At 38.5% G+C, this 21,874-nt stretch overlaps 1 protein-coding gene across 1 annotated transcript in view; it reads left to right on the top strand.

Moving 5' to 3' along the window:
* The window catches only part of LOC121234118, a 51,602-nt gene extending 29,932 nt beyond the window's left edge, over positions 1-21,670 (top strand). The window contains exons 13-17 of the mRNA XM_041129938.1: positions 107-181; positions 4,487-4,670; positions 7,678-7,829; positions 20,512-20,727; positions 20,943-21,670. Coding sequence (XP_040985872.1) covers positions 107-181; positions 4,487-4,670; positions 7,678-7,829; positions 20,512-20,727; positions 20,943-21,593 — 1,278 coding nt within the window. The 3' untranslated portion in view covers positions 21,594-21,670. The remainder of the gene's footprint in view (positions 1-106; positions 182-4,486; positions 4,671-7,677; positions 7,830-20,511; positions 20,728-20,942) is intronic.
* The last annotated feature ends 204 nt before the right edge of the window (positions 21,671-21,874 follow it).

Below are 21,874 nucleotides of genomic sequence, written 5' to 3'. Positions count from 1 at the left end.
TTTTGTTCCTCATTTTGTGTAGATTTATTAAGTAAAGAGCTGGTTCTAATGAGACTTGCAGCTTTTGGAAGTGATGCTTTTGGTCTGACACTGTAATATTGAACAGATGCGTGCTGTTTCACTGGAACTTGAGATTCTTGGCAGGCATCAACACCCTGATTTGACAGTTCCCTTTTTAAAGGTCAACAGTTATACAGTGCATGATTTCTTTGTGTTGCATGGAACTTTTTCTGCTTCGTGTTATCTGTTGTTTCCGTTGTTATTTCAAGTCTTTATTAAAAGCTGCAGAACTCTTATCCCCTCCTTTGTATCGCCTTTAAACTTGGACACTATCATGGTCCAATATATTGAGAGCAAGTACAGGAACAAGTGGGTGAGAGCTGCAGTCCTTAAATACCTTATCAACTATGTAGTTGCTTCGAGACATGGATGGGAGTAAAAATTAATTACTCACAGCCGTCGTTAAGATTATCTCGACATTGCCAAGTATTTAAGAAGTCTCAGTTATCTTTACTTGAGATTATGAAATAATTTATGCTTTCGGTTGATTGTAGTTTCTATCACATCTAATCAAAATTTCAGGGTTTATAATCCCTATTCTGTGATGTGTTTATTTATGTATCATATGTGTCTGCTCATAAGTCAATAGACCACTTAACCTGATTATTGAGAAACAAAGGAAGAATAGTTTAAACTTTGAAGCTTTTGAGAGAGAGAGAGAGAGAGACCTGAATGTGGGTTCCTAATCAACATATTACTTACACAGTTACACTGAAGTAGGACAAATATAAGTATATAAATAGCTTCCAATACAATAGAACCAATTTTAGAAACTTTTATGACTCATTAACACTCTCCCTCGAGCTGTGGGAAGATATCTTACATCCTCAGCTTGTTTAAGGTTTTGTGAAAGATACTACTGTACACTTTGTCAAGAGATCTGTATGTCGTTCTTCTATCTTCACATAAAGTGCACATATTAAGCCAACATGCAATTTCCCTTTGATATAATGATTATCAATGTCCATGTTCATGATTCTATACACTGGATTATAGGCAAAATATGGCCATACCTATATACTGGATTATGGCCACTTTTTTGTCGCAACACAACCTCATGGGATCTTTAGTCATATCTATATTCTTTCGACAATATTTTCTCTCATAATCCCACACGAACTCCATATGCCATGGCTGTAAACTCTTCTACATTTGATCTCATGCTGACTACTTTTCTCTACTAACATGGGAAAATCTTTCAAGCCATACCCTAGGAGACTGCTTCAGTCCATGTAATAACTTCTTCAACTTACACACTACCATTGGCCAAAGAAAATTCAAGACCAGAACTAACCTCCATGTCACTTCTCATCTAAGTCCCTGAAGAAATGCATTCTTTAAACCAAATTGCTGAAATGGTCAAGCTAGATTTGCTACCAAAGGGAGGAAAGCTTCAATTGGATTCATTGTTTCTCCTGGAGGAAACTTGTCCCCATAGTCCATCCCATTGGTTTGCGTAAAGCCTTTTGCTGCCAACTTTATTTTGTACCATTCCAGAGAACCATCGGCATTATGCTTCATATCTCATGCATGTTCATTCAACTTCCTTTTTACCCTTCAGTTAACTCAAAAAGATCCCTAGTGTAAGTCTTATGAAGAGCATTGCTTCTCTCTACTAAGCATCACCGAATGCATCTTGTATACTTTGAGGAATATATATTGAAGACAGTTTGAAAATAAAGATTCTGATAGAAATTTCATCCATATATACAATTTCATCCTTGAAGGAGGATGATAGCATTTATAGCCTCAAGCAAAAATATCTCAAGAAAGCACATGTAAGAGCTCTAAGATCTATTTTATCTGATCTGAGTTAGACCATGAACTTGAACGAACACACCCAAAGACTCGAGCAGGAAGAGAAACAGTGGATCACTTACTCCACCGTGAAATTGCTAGATCCTTATTTAATGATTTCTTTAGCTAGGTTGGATTACCATGAGCTATGCCTGGGAAGGTGGTTGATCTTCAGGAGAGTTAAAGAGGTCTTAAGGGTATCCCACAGATTGTTGCAATGTGGAAGATGGCACCCATTTGTCTCCTACGGTGCATTTGGAGAGAAATGAATGAGTGGAATTTTGAGGATTGGGGGCACTCTTTCAAAGATTTTAAAAGTTTCTTTTTCAAGACTTTATTTGTGTGGGCCATGGCTATAGATTTTAGTGGTCTCAGATTCCATGACTTCCTTGTATTTATTTCTAGTTCCTAACTAGGTGCTTTCTTTTGTGTACCACCTGTGTACTTGGACTATGTCTATCTTTGTATTAGTAAAATTTCTTTTACTTATCAAAAAAAAAAAAAATTCAAAATATGGGAGCTTGAAAAGGGGGGGGGGGGGGGGGGGGGAGTTGGTGTTTTAATGAAGTTAGGGGGGCATATGGTGTGGGTTTGTGGAAATATATTCATTCTGGATGGGAGAGGTTCTCCAACTTTTTCAGGTTGGCGGTTGGAAATGGTCATGGTGTTTACTTTTGCATGATGTTTGGTGTGGTGCAAGGGCTCTTAAGTATTTTTTTTCTCTTTACCTGATTTCTAGCGATAAAGAGGCTATGGTGGCTGATTTGTTGGTGTGTTCTAATGGTTCTTTCCATTAGAATTTCAGTTTTTTGAGGGTGGCTCATGATTGGAAACTTGGAATGTTTGCTTTTCGATTCCTTGTATGCTATGTCATTCGGTAATGTGATGGAAGATAGGATGATTTGGGTTCCTGTTGGAAGTAATAGGTTCTCGGTGCGCTCCTATTACAAGGCTCTCTCGGGATTCTCTAATGATCATTGTTTTCTTTGGAAGGCTATTTGGAAGTGTAAGGTCTTTCCTAAGTCCTAAGATTGCTTTCTTTGTATGGACTGCTTCTCTCGGGAGAGTGCTCACCACTGATAATTTGAGAAAACGTGGTCTCATCATTATGAATTGGTGTTTCTTGTGTAAGAAAAACAGAGAATTTGTGGATCATCTTTTGTACCATTGATAATTTGAGGAAACGTGGTCTCATCATTATGGATTGGTGTTTCTTGTGTAAGAAAAATAGGAAATCCGTGGATCATCTTTTGTTACATTGCGAGGTGGCTCAATTCTTGTGGAATGAGATCTTTAATCGGACTGGGTTATGCTTGGATGAGTTATGGATATTCTTAGGTGCTGGAAAGGTATTAGGGGAAATGCTCACATTGTCGCTATGTGGAAAATGATTCCCCTTTGAATTATGTGGTGTTTGTGGATTGAGAGAAATAAGAGGTGTTTTGAAAACCGGGAGCATTCCTTGGATGAGCTAAAGAGATTCTTTATAATACATTATTTTCTTGGGCTTCGGTCATTAGTTATAATGAGGATAGTTTTCATGATTGGTTTGTATCCCTCACTAGTGCTTAATAGAACTTATGCTTTTCTATGTATATTTCTTGTGTTCTTGGGCTATGCCTATTCCTATCAAAAAAGTTTTACTTTTAAAAAAAAAAATTGAATTTTTCCATGCTAGTCTATGATGTTATATACAGTGTCCAACTTAAACTTTAATCTGGGCGATCAACACCCGAACTAAAGTCAATGGCAAAATCACTTATTATTCATGCTTTTTAATTTTCGTTATATTTAACGTTAATATTTACATGCACATGATTAAAGATTGCTGATTTCCATCGTAAGATTAGAGTAAATTTCTTTTATAAGAGAGCATTGTAAAATGGCCCAATATTGAGGGTGGAGAAGTTATATACCTGGAAAGAAATACAGGTGTCTAGGTAACATAAGATGAATTCAGAAAACAAATAGAGAAGATTTCCAAATAAAAGAAACATAGAACAGAAGTTTCTTGTGAGTTTTTCTCATCATCATCATAATCATCATCATTGTCATTGTTATAACCATGATCATCATCATCACCATCATCATTGTAATGAAGATCCTTATGAAGTCTGCATAACCTTGTTGACTTTGTTTGTCAGCAGTTGCATTTGTTTTTGTATCATTCCTCTTGTACAATTTTAACAATTTTGGTTTAGTTTAACTCTCATTTCACTTTGGGCTATGCCTATCTCACATTAATAAAATTCTTATTTACTGATAAAAGAAAAAATTCACTTTGTTTGGGTATTTAGAAAAAGCATATGCTAGCATAGGAAATTGGTGAAACTTGTATGCTTCAGTTGCTGTCTAATCCTTTATTAGTTGTGGACTAGTTACACCTTATAGTAAGCCAAATCTCAAAAAAACAAAAAAAAAAACAAAAATAGTAAGCCAAATCTATATGACCTCATGATGGAAATGTAATTGCAGTGAAAGTATGTTTATTGGCATTTTACATTGTGTGATTTTTGCTTTTATATTTTGCACTTGAAGCTCTTGTAGGTCATGGGCTTATCTCACCTTTTAGTTATATCTGCATAGCCTGAAATGCTATGTTGTAAGGAGTATCTGATAATATTTTCAGGCTGTAGCAGAGATTGCCAAGGCATCAAAGCAAGAGGCATGCTCGTTGCCCACTCAGGCTGAGTCTTATTTTTTGCATGTGAAGTCAATGACGTCTGATGTTGAGAACGTGGCAAGAAGAGGATCCAAGCAAGGCTCCGATACATCTTTCTTTGATGATAATGACATGTCTCACATGGAATTAGGTGGTTTCTTTACTCATTTTTCTTTTTATTTCATAGCAGTATTTCTTTGGTAGTGGCTGCCATCCCATTTGAGAGCCTGCTTTATTGTCCAATTTAAAAGGGAGGATGCCATGTGTATTAGAAAAAAAATCAGGTTAGAAACGCAATGCATTACTTTCTCTGTCACTCTCCCAAATAGGTCTCTACTCTCAATCTCCTCTCCATTTCTCTCTCTCTCACCATGATTTTCTACCAGTCTTGAAAGTATCGAACTGACAAGGAGGAGATGATGATACATTCAAAGGCACGATAGGCACAGATGGAGGCGTGGTCAGTGCTGCCACAAGCCTCCCCTTGTGCTCAATGGAGATGACAATCCATCCAAAGACATGGCAAGAACAGTTCACATCCTTGGAGCCCATGGAGAATGAGTTTAGCTCCTCCATGGTCAGTTACTTGACTGCTGTGATTGACAAGGGGTGGCAGAGGGGTGTTCTAAGCTTCTGGGATTTTGTTTTCTTGCAGGAATTGCACTCCTAGAAGTTGTGGGGAATCCTGGCCATGGCTGAGTAGTCTCCTACGTTTTCTAGGATTTGTACATGTGGTGATAGGGTCCTAACCTGTCTAGGATTAGAATTCCTAATGAATTGGGGTTTTTTTGAATTTTTACTGGCTGTAACAGCCACTTTTCTAGGTGTTTCCTGATGTATCTTGGACTCCAATTGAGCTTAGGAGTCCTAGCAGAAATCTGGGTCTAGAGTCTCTGGACTTATCCTAGTTGAACTTGGATTCCTAGTCCACTTAGGGTTCAGCCAGGGCACATCCTAGGGCTTTATTGGGCCTAAAAACAGAGATTTACCCAAAATTTTCACTCAATCCCTATGCTTGTAGCCCATCTTAAGGTTGGGCCAGAATTATAGGCCCATCAGCTTAAATTCTAAAAATCCAACCTAAGATCTAGGGCTCAGGTGTGACTAAAAAGCGTTGATCTATGGCTAGAATTACCTCCAACTTTTGGATCATTTTGAGCTAGGATTTGTGAGTTATTAATTTTCAAGCAATCGGGATAAATTGGTTTCTCATGAATGGCAGAGATTCTTCAAATTTCATATTAGGGATTTGTCTTTTGCTTTGTTTTCATCATAGCTGATTGGGGAAGAATTTTTGGTTCTCAGAGGTGAGGATTTTTTTCTCTTTGCTATCGTCTTCAAAATCACAAGAGGGAGGGAAATGAAGAGGAGAGAGAGAGAAGTAGACCCATTTGAGAGCAATAGAGAAGGTAGCGCGGCACCATTTCTAATCTTTGGATTTATTTTACATGCACATGGCATGCTCCCTTTTTTAAATTGAAGGATACAGGCTCCCCAATGGGAGGGGAGTTGCTCCTTTTTTTTTTTTTTTTTTTTTTAAAGATATCATATAATATGCTTCTCACTATTCAATGATGGCCATATAGAGATACTGGTATTTGAGGTTTATCTATTTGTTGGCACTTTCTGCAATTTCATCTACTTTGCATATCGTTTATTAGGTGTGTTATTGGTCATAGTTAACTTGACGATAGCATTAATTAAATTTCTCTTTCAGGAAAAAAACATATTTAATTGAGGAAGAAGCAATAGAATCAATTTGACCTTACGAAAAACAAATTATCTTTTGTAAACTAATGCAACTTGTAGTGTTTCTCAGAACACTTCAGTGATGCATATAGTGTTGCCTCCATTTACTGTTTATCATGAGGAAAGAACAATTGTTTGCCATCCATTACTTCAATAAACTCAGGGTCTATATTTTTAGTTCTGTACCCTTTTCATGTTTTTCTGATCTTTTATTGTTAGACCTTCAATTTTCCTTTTTACACTTGGTGGAACCTTTTCTTTTATGTGGAAAGTGAAAATTTAATTTTTCCTTTCTAGAATTCTCTCTTTTTATGTAGTGAATAATGAAGTATCCAACCAACCTCAGCCAGTCATGGTTTTTTTTATAGTGTCTTCTATTGATTAGCTCTTTTTTTAAAACTCAATTGAGCTCTCTTTTTTATTTGTTTAATTTCTTGGTTTAAATGGGGCTCACATCAGTTGCCATTACTGATTTCATGCCACGTGTGTGTATCCCTTAGCTGTCAATGTTTTCTCCTACCACAAAAGTTCGCGTCCATTAGGCCTTCTACCTCCCTTTGCACTTGATAGTGGGCTTCTTTCGGGTTTTTTTCTGTGTCTTAGGTCCCTTTGTGGGCATGAATGATCTCCAGACACTATTAGCCATTGGCCATTGCTTTGCCACTAGTTGGCTATATAAATTTCCCCTAATGCTTTTTAGCTCATTTGAGCCATTGGTTTGGCCATGTAGGTTGTGGCTCAGTATCTGCTCTTTGTTTTGATTTTACCAGCCACTGCTGGCTCTGTGTCTATTGAAGTACTTGTCTGCAACAAATTATTCTATCGATAGATAAATGTCTAAACAATCTCTCACTCTATATTATGTATGTATGCATCTATGTTTATATATACGAAACCTTTGCCTTTAAGATATCTTGTCTCCCATGTATAATGCTCTATTTGTTCTTAGTGTTGGAAAAGACTTGATATTTCTTTGGAAAAATTCCATTTGATCCCCTCAAACTACCACTCTTTTTGCAATATGACCACCAAAGTTGTCACTTTACAATTCCAACTACCACACCGTTTGCAATTTGTCCCCTCCTTTAAAGATCATGTCACATTATCTATTTTTGATCCATCTTAACAGTTAAATCTAAAGAGGGTGTAAATTGCAACTTGTGTTTTAAATTGAAGTCTACGTGATAACCTTGGTTTTTTTTTTTTTTTTTTTTTTTTTTTTTGGGGGGGGGGGGGGGGGATGAAGTGATGTGTGATTTTTCTTATTATTTCTATAGACAAAATGAAAAATGACTGGCTTTTGAGATCTTGGTATTCTGAAAGGCTGCTAACTCGTATTCTAGCTACCACTCTTTTTCCTTATTCTTTCTATGGGTCTTGGCTCATAGTTTGTGATATTGTGAACATAGAGCAATGGGAGAGCATTTCGTTCAAGTTAAATGAAACCAAAAGATACAGAAGAACAATTGGATCTATTGTCAGTTCGTGTATAACTACTGCAACTCCTCTACTAGCTTCGATGAAGCAAGAAGCCTGCTTGATCGCCCTAGATATAGTTGAGGTATCTTCTGCCTGATTAGTTTTCTTTTTTTCAACTTCTTTCCTCTAATCTGGTGATGAATGACATGTTATTGAGGTAGGAACATGCAACGTATTATGGTATTTATATGAATATTATTTACGCTCTGAACTCGTCAAATTTGATTATTGCACTATTTGATCATTAATTGATGCTACTTTTGCAGATGCTTTAGGAAAATTCCTTTATGCTCTTTTATGGACCCTGTAGAAACACATGAGAAAGATCTTACACATTTCACAATTGACACTTATACCCTCACACACTTATACTAATTACAAACATGTCCTCTAACACTTCCCCTCAAGCTGGAGCATATATATCATATAAACCGAGCTTGAAACAAATAAGTTTTAACCAACTCCAACACAAAGGCTTAGTAAACACATCTGCGAGTTGATCGGCAGACTTCACAAATGGTGTAGCAATGTCACCACTTAGTATCTTATCTTGAATGAAGTGACAATCAATCTCTATATGTTTAGTCCTCATGGAACATAGGATTAGAGGCAATATGCATTGCGGCTTGATTAGCACAAAATAACTGAAGAGGGGTAAGAGCTGAAAACCCAATCTCTTGAAGGAAGTGTTTCAACCATGCCAGCTCACTGGTAGTGTGAGCCATTGCCCTATATTCAACTTTTGCACTAGACTGAGCTACTACTGCTTGTTTCTTACTCTTCCATGTAACCAAGTTACCTCTTACAAATGTACAATATCCAGTAGTAGATCTTCTATCTGAAGGGGATCCTTCCCAATCAGCATCTTAAAGGGCTTCAACCCTAAGATGTCCATTTGGTCGATACAGTAATCCAAGGCCAAGTGCTTGCTTAAGATAACGAAGAATATGAATTATAGCATTCCTATGTGAGACCCTAGGCGTTTATAAAAATTGACTCAGTACACTCACTGCATAGGAGATGTCTGGTCTAGTGAAAGTGAGACGATTCAATTTCCCAACAAGCCTTTGATACCTTTCTGGGTCTCCAAACAACTTCCCTTCCTCTTTCAAGAATTTACGATTTGGGTCCATAGGGGTGTCAATAGGTCGTGCACCCAGCATGCTGGTTTCTTCCAAAAGATCAAGTACATATTTCCTTTAAGATAGGTTGATACCCTATTTATATCTACTGACTTCAATTCCAAGGAAATATCTAAGCTTGCCCAAGTCTTTTGTCTGAAACTGATCATGTAAACACTGTTTCAGCCTAGCAATTCCAGTAGAGTCACTCCCTGTAGTACAATGTCATCCACAATACAATCAACAAAATGTGACTTGCATCAGTATGTAGGTTAAATACCGAATGATCTGTTTGGCATCTATGGAGACCAAATGCCAATACAACATCAGAAAACTTCCCAAACCATGCTCAAGGAGATTGTTTCAAACCATATAATGTCTTTTTTAACTTGCATACAGTACCTCGATACTCCCCTTGAGCAACAAACCCGGGTGGTTGCTCCATATAAACTTTTTCATGCAAATCGCCATGCAGAAATGCATTCTTAACATCTAACTGAAACAAGGGTCAGTCTAAATTAGTAGCAAGAGAGACCAACACTCGAACATAGGAGATTTTGGCAACCGGGGAGAAAGTCTCTTCGTAATCAATGCCATAGGTTTGAGTGTAACCCTTAGCAACTAAATGGGCTTTCAAACGTTCCACAAAACCATCAAGATGAAATTTGATTGTATATACCCATATACAGCCAACAGGTTGCTTACTAGGTGGTAGTGGAATAAGATCCCATGTCTCATTGTGGTGAAGGGCATCCATTTCATCTTTCATAGTTGTCCTCCATCCCGGATCAGATAAAACATCCTGAACTATTTTAGAAACAGAGAATGTTGGAAGTTGAGAGGTAAAACATGAGAATGAAGGAGATAGGGCATGATATGAGACAAATTGACTAATTGGATGTTGAGTAACACATGATCGAGTACCTTTGCGGAGAGCAATAGGTGGAGAGTCTGAAGTACTAGGTAACTCAGGATCCGAAGATGGAGACATGGTTGGTGAAGGCATGGAAGCCGCGAGCGACGCGAGTAAACCTGTAAAGGAACTGGGGGAGGGGGTGGAGGTGGAGGTGGAGGTGGAGGACCGGCGACAGGAGGGGAAAGTGTAAAAGTAGATAATGGTAGAGGATCACACTCAACACTCGAAGCTATGTTAGAAAAATAAGGTATGGACTCAAAAAAGGTAACATCAGCACTCGTGAAGTAGTGTCTAAGGACAGGATTATAACAACGATATCCTTTTTGAGTCCGAGAATAACCAACAAAAAAACACTTGGTAGAACGTGGATCAAGCTTATCAAAACCTGGGCCAAGGTTATAAACATAACAAACACACCCAAAATTTTTGGAGGAAGGGTAAATAGTGGAGATGAAGGAAACAAGATGGAGAAAGGAGAGGAACCATCGAGAATTGATGAAGGCATATGGTTAATAAGGCAACAAGCAGTCATAACACCATCACTCCAAAATCGTTTTGGAACATGCATGTGCAGTAAAAGTGCTCGGGTTACATCTAACAAATGACGAGTTTTGCTTTCAGCCACCCCATTCTGTTGGGTTGTATAAGAACATGAAGTTTGATGAACAATTTCTTTGTCACTTAAGTAAGTAGCAAATGCACTAGATTGATATTCTCTAGTATTATCAAAACGCAAAACTTGAACTCTTTTGTTAAATTGGGTTTTAATTTCTTTCCAAAATACTTTGAATATGAAAAGAAGTTCAGATCTTGCCTTCATCAAAAACACCTATGTTACACGAGAGTAGTCATCAATAAATGTGACAAAATACTGATACTTGTTTGATTCAATGTTGATTGGTCCCCATATTTCAGAGTGAACCAATTCAAAAGGACTCAATGCTCGTTTGTCAACCCGAGGTGCAAAAGACACACGATGATGTTTACTAATTTGACATGCTTCACAAGAAAAGGGAGACACATTTCCTAGATCCCTAACCTGGCGCTTCAAAAGGGAAAGAGGGGTGACCTAGGCGACAGTGCCATTCATAAGCAGATGATGAGGAGGATGTAAGAGCTCGAGTGGGTGATTGTTTAACATCAAGATAATACAGATTGCTAGCTTCATGCCTTGTACCAATCTTGTTTCCCGTCTTGAGATCCTGAAAGACACATGAAGAGGGATAAAAGGTCATTGAACATTGAAGACTTTGAGTAATCTTACTAATGGACAACAAACTAAAGGGACAACTAGGAACATATAGAACAGATGATAAGGATATAGAGTCAGTGAGCTTAGTGGATCCAATGCTTGTAACTTTAGCAAGAGAACCATTAGCAAGAGTTAACACTTTTTGGAGATGTCACAGTATCTAACTGGGTTTTCTGGTTTGGTGTATTTTGGGTTGGTTTTTCATGGGCTTTTTGGGTCTTTAGGGGCTTTTTGGGTCATTTGGGTAATGTGTTTTCTTGTATACATTCAGTGTACTTGGTTTCTCCTTTTGATATATATATAATATTTTTACTTATAAAAAAAAAAAAAAAATCTTCCATGGAGTGCTCCCGATTCTCGAAATTTTGGTCATTCCTTTCCCTCCAAATGCACTAAAGCAAACAAATTGGAGCCATCTTCCACAACTTCAATCTGGGGTATCCCCCTTAAGCCCTCTCCAACTAGCTAGCATATCAACCACCCACCTAGGCATAACCCATGCTAATCCCACTTTGCTGAGAAAATCAATCAATGAGGCCTTGGCAAACTCACAAGGTAGAAGTAAATTATCCACTGTTTTGCCACTATTTTTACTCATACAATACTATACGGTTAAACCCACGTTTCCTTAGGTTCTCAATTTTCAGGAACTTCCTGAAGGATGCAGTCCAAACAAAAAAAGGTAACCTTGTGCTTTACTCCTCCAAATGCTCTTCCAAGGAAAGTGGCTGCTAGCTTGAGTAGTAAGGACCTCATAGAAAGAGTGTACAGAGAGTTTTCCTTTACTGGAAGGAGTCCAACCAATCTTATCCACCACTGCATCACCAGCTTTAAAAGCAGTATAGCAAGTTAAAAAATTCAGTAAAGACACCAACCTCCCAATCATGCGCTTCCTAATGAAGTTAATATTCCACTAAATAAATTAGAATAGATTTTTTTTCATTGGCATTGGGTGTCCAGGAACAACGTCTTGATTAATCCCAGGGGTGCACAAGTCCTCGGGTGCACAAGTCCTTGGCAAGGAATTTTCCACAAGTGCACCTTGGATAATTCAAGCGGGAAATCCCACAGTCAGATGACCCCTAGAGATTGTTTTCACCCAATGAGATTCGAACCTTGGACCTTGGAGAGAGCATACCACTAAGGCCAAGGCCTTTACCACTTGAGTCAACCCCTATGGGTTAAATAAGAATAGAATTGAGTCAAGTTAAATAGAATTGACTAGGAATGATGGGAACTCGATCAGATTAAGTGCAATTTAGAGTTAGTGAACTAAGGAATGGAGGTTTTAGTGTAAATTCCTTTTGATAATCATTTGATTATGATGATCAACTGTTTTTCTCCTACTATTTTCATCAAACCCTACTTCCTACCTTGGGAAATCACTCAATTGAAAATAGTGGGATAAGCATAACAATTTTCTTTGGCTGAATATCTCCTCTTGTTCCTTCTCATTCATTAAATAGCAACCAATAGATTACATAGATCAAAAATTCGAAATCTGACTTCCTATCCTAAAGGGATTCAAATCTTGGATAAGATATGTTTCCCATACTTATCTACCCAATCTAAATATTCAAATTATAAATCCTATACAGCTGTACAAATCCGTCTATACCCGAAATACATAGATAAAACATAGGAATTAATTCAAATAAATACAATCCAGTAATAACCCCCCCCCCCCTTCAGATTGATGCTGGTGTATCTACTAGCATCAATTTGCTACCTAGGAATTGATGCCACTTTCTAGTCATCGCTTTTGTGAATATATTAGCTACTTGAAGATCCATAGAGATATGAGGAAGAATAATAGACATAGCCTCATAGGCTTGATGAATATAGTGACAATCCACTTCAATATATTTGGTACGCTCGTGAAATACTGGATTGGCAGCAATTTGAATGGCACTAGTGTTGTCACCATGAAGAGGAGTTGGCTTGTCTTGCGAAAAACCAAGCTCTTGAAGAATGCCCCGCAACCACATCACCCGAGAGCAAGCTGCTGGCATAGCTCTATATTCATCTTCAGTATAGGATTTAGAAAAACACACTCTTGCTTCTTGCATTTCCAGAAGATGAGTGAAGCTCCAAGAAAGATGCACCAACCAGTTGTAGAACGCCTAGAATCTAGGCAACCAGCTCAATTGGCATCACTATAAGCCATAAGTTGTAGATAAGTGCCAACAGGAAAAAATAACCCACGGTTAGGAGTCCCAATCAAAAATATGATAATACGACGAACAACCCCTAAATGCAAGTGCCGAGGAGTGTCCATAAATTTACTAACAATATGGACAGCATATGAGATATCCAGACGTATGATAGTGAGGTAGATTAGACTCCCAACAAGCTTCCTATATGATGTAGGATCAGAAATTAAATCACCCTCATCCTTCCGATACTTCACGTTGACTTCCATAGGAGTCTCAACTAAAGTAGTCTCCCCCAACCCAACCAACTGAACAAGGTCCTGGGTGTATTTATGTTGATTAATAAATAACCCATGTGGCTGATTATGAACTTTCAGCCCCAAGAAATTAGTCAACAGTCCCAAATCTTTCATATGAAAGACCTTATGAAGATGCATTTGAACCCTCTGAATAAACTCAATATCGGATCCAATAATAATGATATCGTCCACATACACCAACAAAAAAACAAAACCAGAATCACTCTTATGAAGGAACAAATAAGCATCATACTCACTCTGAGTGAATTGAAAGTCAAGTAAGGTATTGCAGAACTTCTCAAACCAAGCTCTGGGAGCTTGTTTTAGACCATACAATGACCTTTTCAACTTACAAACGTCATTAGCTGAGGAAAGGGGCATACCAAAAGGAAGTTTCATGTAAATGTCCTCTTTCAAATCACCATGAAGGAAAGCATTATTCACATCCATCTGATGCAATCGCCAAGACTGAGAAGCGGCAATGGCAAGGAGACGAACAATTGTCATCTTAGCAACAGGAGCAAATGTCTCGTCATAATCAATCTCATATTCTTGTCTATTTTCCAGAGCTACCAAACGAGCTTTATATCTCTCAAGGGACCCATCTGAGCTAAGCTTCACAGAATACACCCACTTACTACCAATAGGTGTCACAGAAGAAGGACAAGACACAATATCCCAAGTGTCATTGGCTGCTAGTGCATCCATTTCTACTTGCATGGCATTTCTCCAACAATTATGTTCCATAGCCTGCTTATAAGATGAGGGAATAGCAATAGAAGAAAGTGTAGCAGACACAGAAGAATGAGATGAAAAACTATACCGATCCGGGGTTTGGAGACTCTAGAAGTATGCCGACGAGATGGTGGATCATATGATGTGTCAAGGGATTGATCAGGAGGCACAGGCGGATGCTCAGGAGGGGCTGAAAGAGCGGTCAGATCTGCTGGATGAGATGGTTTACGCCTGGTGTAAACACAACCAGGTTTAAACCGAGAGGAAGCTGCTGTAGAAGTTGTATCCTCATCTGAAAATTTTGGCAAAACACAAAAACTAGGAGGAATAGGGTCTAGATGAGTATGAAAAAAATTGTTGTTTGTCAAAGAACACCACATTGCGAGAAACTCGAACGTGTTTAGCCTGAGGATCATAACAAATAAAACCCTTCTGAAAAGAATTATACCCGAAAATGGCACATTTGACTGTTTGAGCAAAAAATTTGTGTCTTTTGTGATATGGAAGATACACAAAACAAACACAACCAAATGAGTGCAATTGAGAATAGTCTGGGGATTGCCCAAATTGCAAAGAATAAGGAGAAACATTGTCTAATACTGGAGTAGGTAATCTATTAATTAAATACACAGCAGTAGACAAAGTTTCACACCAAAAACGAGAGGGTGAATCAATTAGGAGAGCCCGGACCATATCAAGAAGATGACGATTCTTTCTTTCAATTACTCCATTTTGTTGTGGAGTATATGGACAAGAACGTTGAGAAATAATTCCTTGATCTTGAATGAACATTTGAAACTCAATAGATATATATTCTCCTCCTGAATCGGAGCGAAGAACCTTAACAGAGGCAGAGAATTGATTAGTGAGATAAGCCAAGAAACGCTTGAATACTGGAAATACTTTATTCTTAGTGCGAAGAAAGTAAATCCACGTAAAACGAGTATAATCATCAATAAACGTTACACATATTTATAACGATCATGAGATTCTATCGGGGCAATACCCACACATCACTATGAATAACATCACAAAGGCACGAGTGGCATGAGATCCTTTTGAAGGAAAAGGCAAAACCTTACTTTTAGCTAACTTGCATGTATCACAATCAAAATTTGATTGATCAAGAGAATAGGAATCTTTATTGCCAATTGAACCGGAAGATGACAACTTATGAAGTATGTGAGAATTGGGATGGCCCAACCATGTATGCCAATCCTTCATACTCAAAGTACCAACACTACAAGAAAACGAAGATAAAGACTTTGACTCAACAGATTTTGAATCTAAACATAAAGGAAACAGCCGACCCTCTTTAGGACCCCTCGCAATCATCTTCCCGGTCACTTGATCCTGTACAAGACAACTAGAAGAAGTGAATGACACTCTACAATTGCTGTCAACTAATTGTCCAATAGAAATCAGATTGGTATTTAATGAAGGAGACACCAAAACATTATTTAAGGAAGGAGAAATGTCACCTACGGCAATGATAGGTTGGGAACTACCATCTGCCGTGTGAATTTTAAGTGGACCAACATACTGTGAGACATTAACAAGAGAGTGAGAGGCACTTGTCATATGGTTGGTGGCACCGGAATCAAAATACCAAGGTTTAGAGGCTGATTTGGTTTTACCTGAAATACCAAAAGCTGAAAGAGCTGAGATGATCATTTGTTGGACCATTTCTGGTGTAATAGAGGTGGGATTTTGAGAAGTGGAAGCTGGAACATGAGAAGTGGCCATTGTAGAGTTGGCAGCACTAGTAGCCTCGGCAGCAGCTGAATAAGCAGTTTCTTGGCGACGTGGAGGACATATCGGGCAATCCTTGATGATATGTCCTTGCTTCTTGCAATAGTTTCAAGTTTTCTTAGAGTAATTTGCAGTGAGATGCCCATAACCTTTGCAACTATAGCATTGAGTAGTGATCAAATTCCTCCCTTTGGTTTTTCCTTGAGCTGCATATGCCACAGGAGCTGGAGTAGCTTGTTCCATGACTGTTTGGGTCATCAATCTTTGCTCCTCTCGAAATATCTCTCCCAAACACATATCAAGTGGAGGCACAGGATCTTGGTTCATTACATTAGCACGAATAAATTCAAATTCAGGCCTTAGTTTCATAATAAATTATGCTCGCATACTTGCTTCATGAACAGCTTGAATATCGGCCAAACTTGTTGCTGGAATTTAAGTGTTTACAATATTTGTATACTCAGCCCACAAGTTACAAAAACCAGAATAAAAATCCTCCACAGAGAGAGCTCCTTGAGAGAAATTCGACATCTCTAGTTCGAGTTGAAATCTCCTAGCTGCATTATTCTGAGTGTACAGCCACTTGAGATGATTCCACATATCACGAGCATTCTTGAATGAGCGTAAATTCAAGATAATATGGGGATCAACAGATCCAAGAATCCAAGACATGACTCGGGCATCCTTGCTTTCCCAAGAAGCCTGCTGATCTTTGTCCTCGGGTGCCACACTACTCCCAGCAATATGACTCCAAAGTTCCTTTCCTTTCACCAATAGTTGAAACTGAAAAGACCACGCAGCATAATTCTTTCCATTGAATCGAACCAGAAAAAAATCTCTAATTTCATTGAACCCTACTCCCTACCTTGGGAAATCACTAAATTGAAAATAGTGGGATAAGCATAACAATATTCTTTGGCTGAATATCTCCTCTTGTTCCTTCTCATTCATTAAATAGCAACAAATAGATTACATAGATCAGAAATTCGAAATCTGACTTCCTATCTTAAAGGGATTCAAATCTTGGATAAGATATGTTTCCCATACTTATCTACCCAATCTAAATATTCAAATTATAAATCCTATAAAGCTGTACAAATCTTGTCTATTGCTGCACACAAACCCCTCGATGTTGCCAATACTCTGGACCCTTACAGTTTCTCAATCAACTGAGGGTCAGACCCTGTGATAACAATATCATCCACATATACTAAAAGTGCAATAAGTCCAGTGGCAGTTTTCTTAAGAAAGAGAGAAGAATCAAACTGACTCGGAGTAAAATGAAAATTAAGAAGAGTGGTACGAAACTTCTCAAACCATGCACGCAGTGCCTGCTTTAATCCATACAGAGACCGCTTCAACCGACAAAGCTCGATGGAGGAGTGAGTGAACATACCAGGAGGAGTCATATATATTTCTTCCTTCAAATCCCTACGTAAAAATGCATTCTTTACGTCCATTTGTCGAAGAGACCATCCTTTAGAAGCAGCGATACCCATAATAGTTCGTACAATAGTCATCTTGTGCACGAGTGTAAAGGTCTCCTCATAATCAAGGACATACTCCTGACAATTCCCAAGAGCCCACCAAACGGGCTTTATACCTCTCTATAGTGCCATTAGGCCATAGCTTGATAGTATATACCCATTTTCATCCAATGAGTTTTACTCCATCAGGACATGGGACGATGTCCCAGGTGTGGTTGTCTTGAAGAGCCTTAAGTTCTTCTTGCATAGCTTGCAACCAGCAAGCTTGAGTAGAAGCCTGAGAGTAAGATTTGGGCACAGAGGTAGTATCAAGAGTAGCCTGATGAGCAGTATGTGAGAACCCATACCTATCTAGGAGATTTGAAATTCGAGATGATTGTCGAGGTTCAGGTGGGATGGGATCAGACATTGGTTTAGTGTCAGGAAGGGGTAGTGGAGACTGTGGGCGACGTCTTTGGTACACAACCCCTGGCTTAAAGCGTTCAAGAGTACAAGGCACATCATCAAAAGTAGGAAGCTTAATAGAAGCAGAATCATTAAGAACACAAGACTGGAAGAAATATTGGTTTTCAAAGAAAACCACATTTCGAGAGACATGGAGCTTGTTAGCATCCGCATCATAACACAAGCCCTTTATGTGTTTACTATACCCGAGGAAGGCACACTTAGCAGCCTGAGCAGTAAGCTTGTGACATTTAGTGGATGGCAAGTGAACAAAATAGATAGCCAAATATATGAAGAGAATTATACTCAGGAGCAACACCAAACAAACGAGAATACAGAGAGTCAAATTGTAAACTTTGAGAGGGTAGACAATTAATCAAATAAACAGCTGTAGATAAGGCTTCTACCCAAAACCTAGGAGGCACAGAAGATTCAATCAACAAAGTACGAACAACATCTAAAAGATAACGACTCTTATGCTCAGCCATCCCATTTTGTTGGGGGCGTAAGGACAGGATCGTTGGGAGAGAATACATTTGGTTTTGAGATAATTCTGAAACTCATTGGACATATATTCCCACCCCCCCAAAGTCAGAACGTAGTGTCTTAATATAAGCAGAAAATTGGGTCTCAACAAAAGCCTGAAAAGTGGAGAACACATCAGCTTTAGATCGAAGGAAATATATCCAAGTGAAACGATTATAGTCATCAATGAAGGTTACGAAATACTTGTACTGAGCATGAGAAAGTACGGGACTCACCTCATACATCAGTATTGTAGAAACGCATGGGACAAATACTTACTTTATTCATTGATGTACCATCATATATATATACACTACATACAATTGACATTTATACCCTCACAGGTTACACTAATTACAACCATGCCCTCTAACACCCCCCTCAAGCTGGATATTACCTTATCTGCATTACCAAACAGATGTTATTCCGGATAGGAATAAACTCTTACTCCAGGTTTTGGTTATTCACACTCGAGGATTGGATAGATTATACCTGCAACCAAACACTCCGGGGCTTCAACTGTTTCCGGCAACGGAGACCCTTTCCTGCTGCCAATGACAACGGAAAACTTCTCAGTAATCACAGAAAATGACAGCAAGTTCACCCCCTGTGCCCAGTATCGGAGATGACATCGGAAACTCGCTGGTAACAACTTCAAACACCTACGGGCCACCAATGACGAAGAGAAAACCACTGGGATGCGTGGAAGATGACAGCAAACTTGGATTTGGCAGCTGCAAACACTGGTGAGCTTAACTCCGGCCACAAAAGTCAGATACTACACCGGAAAACACTCCGACAAGTTCAGACAATAGTGAACTCGGTTTCGGCATGAACCACCATACACCACTTACCACCATCCGACAACAGGATCTCTAATACCATGTAGAAACACATGGGACAAATACTTACTTTATTCATTGATGTACCATCATATATATATACTACATTTGACATTTATACCCTCACAGGTTACACTAATTACAACCATGCCCTCTAACAAGTATGAATAATCTCAAAACATGTGGAAGCCCAACTGCCATGTAAAGGAAAAGGTAAAGATTTGCTTTTACCACGTTTAGAACTACAATCAGAAGACATATTAGAAACTGAATCTTTATTCCCCAAATAACTATGTTTCATAAGATGAGTCAAAACAGTAGAATTAGGATGTCCCAATTTCTTATGCCAAACATTACTATTATTAGCAACAGCAGTACAAGCAAAGGAATCAAAACTAGAAATGGAAAACTGGAGAAAATAAACGTCCCACTTTAGGCCTCTTCGCGATCACTTTCCCCGATGCTTGATCCTACCCACAACAACCATTACAATCAAAGTGAATTTCATAATTATTATCTACCAACTGTCCAACAGAAATTGAATTCCTCTCAATCGAGAGTTTCCTTCTTATTAAAAAACCTAGAATTCCCTTAATTACAGCCTACAAATAATATGTAAATAACGTAACAATCTAAGTAAGGAAACAATCTAAATAGGGAAACTGTACAGCAGCCTAGTGTCTAACAAAATGGTCTCCTATACATATATACATATTTACTGCCATATATATATCGTTGACATGGTAGTGCGCAAAGTAGCTCTGCCCTCCCTTATAAACTCAAAAACCTTCGAATCGACTAAGAATACAGCCATCTCCCCACCATAGGAAACAGTTAATTCTGGTGAGAAGCACAAGAATCAGCCATTAAGCATGAAAATATGGAGAGAGAGAGAGAGAGAGGAGAAAAACAGCTAATCTTACTTTGAACTTACTTTTGTTGTGATGCTACTTATATGTTTAAATTTCATGTATTTCAGCAGGCGTATGGAGCTCATAGAAAGAGTTAATAACCTGGACTCGAATATCATAATGATAAAACATTTTTTTCTGTTTTAATGGAACAAAATGATAGTTCAATGTAGTGAAATGACAGAAGCTCCAGTGTTTCATTGAAAACTGGAAATGATTCTTCGCCATAGTTATGTTGATGGTTCTTGTTTTTATCTAATTGCATCATAAGATCAGTGAGAACTCCCATGCATGTCAATTTCTGATTAACGCGTTACTTTTTGGAAGGATGGCATTATGACACTAGAAAAAGTAGAAGCAGCCTATAAACATGAGAAGGCAACTAAAGAAGCAATTGAAGAGGTGATACGATGCTGCTCATTCTATCACATTCAGGACACTTTAGATGCTGCTGATGAGGGGGCTGATGAGAACAGGTTGCTTCCAGCAATGAATAAACTATGGCCCTTCCTGGTTTCTTGTATCCGAAATAGACATTCCGTGGTTAGTGGTCTTTCATTTTTCCATATCACGGAAGAGTAACACAGTGGTGGCCTAATGAATCTTACCGAGTAGGATTTGGATAATGACATAGATATCTTATTTTCCTTTAAATAATTCTTCTGTTAAAGTAACCTTGAACTTTTCTGAACTAATTACAAGTCAAGTTCCATTTTATGTTATCATTCTTACAAGACTATGACTTTGCTATACTGCAGGCTGTCAGGAGATGTTTAGGTGTAGTAAGCAGTGTGGTACAAATCTGTGGTGGAGATTTCTTCTCGCGCCGCCTCCATACTGATGGGCCCCACATCTGGAAAATCCTAACAACATCCCCTTTCCAGAGGAAGCTCAATCTAAAGGAAGAAAGAGCTCCATTACAACTTCCCTACAGAAGTACTTCCATTTCACGAGATGACCCAGTTGCTGAAGTCACAAATTTGAAAGTCCAAGTTGCAGTGCTCAACATGATTGCTGAATTGTCGAAAAACAAAAGAAGTTCTTCTGCAATGGAAGTAGTTTTGAAGAAGGTTAGCAGTATTGTTGTGGGCATAGCTTGTAGTGGGGTTGCTGGGCTTTACGATGCATCTGTGAATGCCCTTCTTGGACTTGCATCTATCGACCCTGATCTTATATGGCTTCTTTTAGCTGATATCTACTACTCTATGAAAAAGGAAGATATGCCTTCACCGCCCATCTCAGATCTGCCACAGATTTGTCGAATTCTACCCCTGCCCTCATCTCCTAAAGAATTCCTTTATTTGCAGTATGGAGGGCGGACTTTTGGTTTTGACATTGACTTTTCTTCTGTGGAAACTGTTTTCAGGAAACTGCATTCCCAAGTTTTCATTGACCAAATGTACAGTTAGTGATCTACCGTATATAGTTTATCTGTATAGATACAGGAAGATACCACAAGTAGTTTATTTTCGGTTGCGCATCCCAATGACTTTCCTATTGTTTGTCTGCGCTATTTTTTCTTCCATCTGTCTTTCTTTGTTTTTATTTTGCTTTTAGCATAATGGATTTTGGATCCTCGAAGCTATTCCTTAAAAAGGCGAAATATATCTCTGTTTTTTTCTTTATCATCATTATTACTTATTTTTTTACGGCGAGTGGGGGCCAAGATGTTAAGGCATCACCCACTGCT

Source organism: Juglans microcarpa x Juglans regia, chromosome 6D (assembly GCF_004785595.1).
Source record: "Juglans microcarpa x Juglans regia isolate MS1-56 chromosome 6D, Jm3101_v1.0, whole genome shotgun sequence".
Taxonomy (NCBI): domain Eukaryota; kingdom Viridiplantae; phylum Streptophyta; class Magnoliopsida; order Fagales; family Juglandaceae; genus Juglans; species Juglans microcarpa x Juglans regia.
The sequence above is the reverse complement of the archived record's forward strand: the minus strand, read 5'-3'. Positions and strand labels throughout refer to the sequence as shown.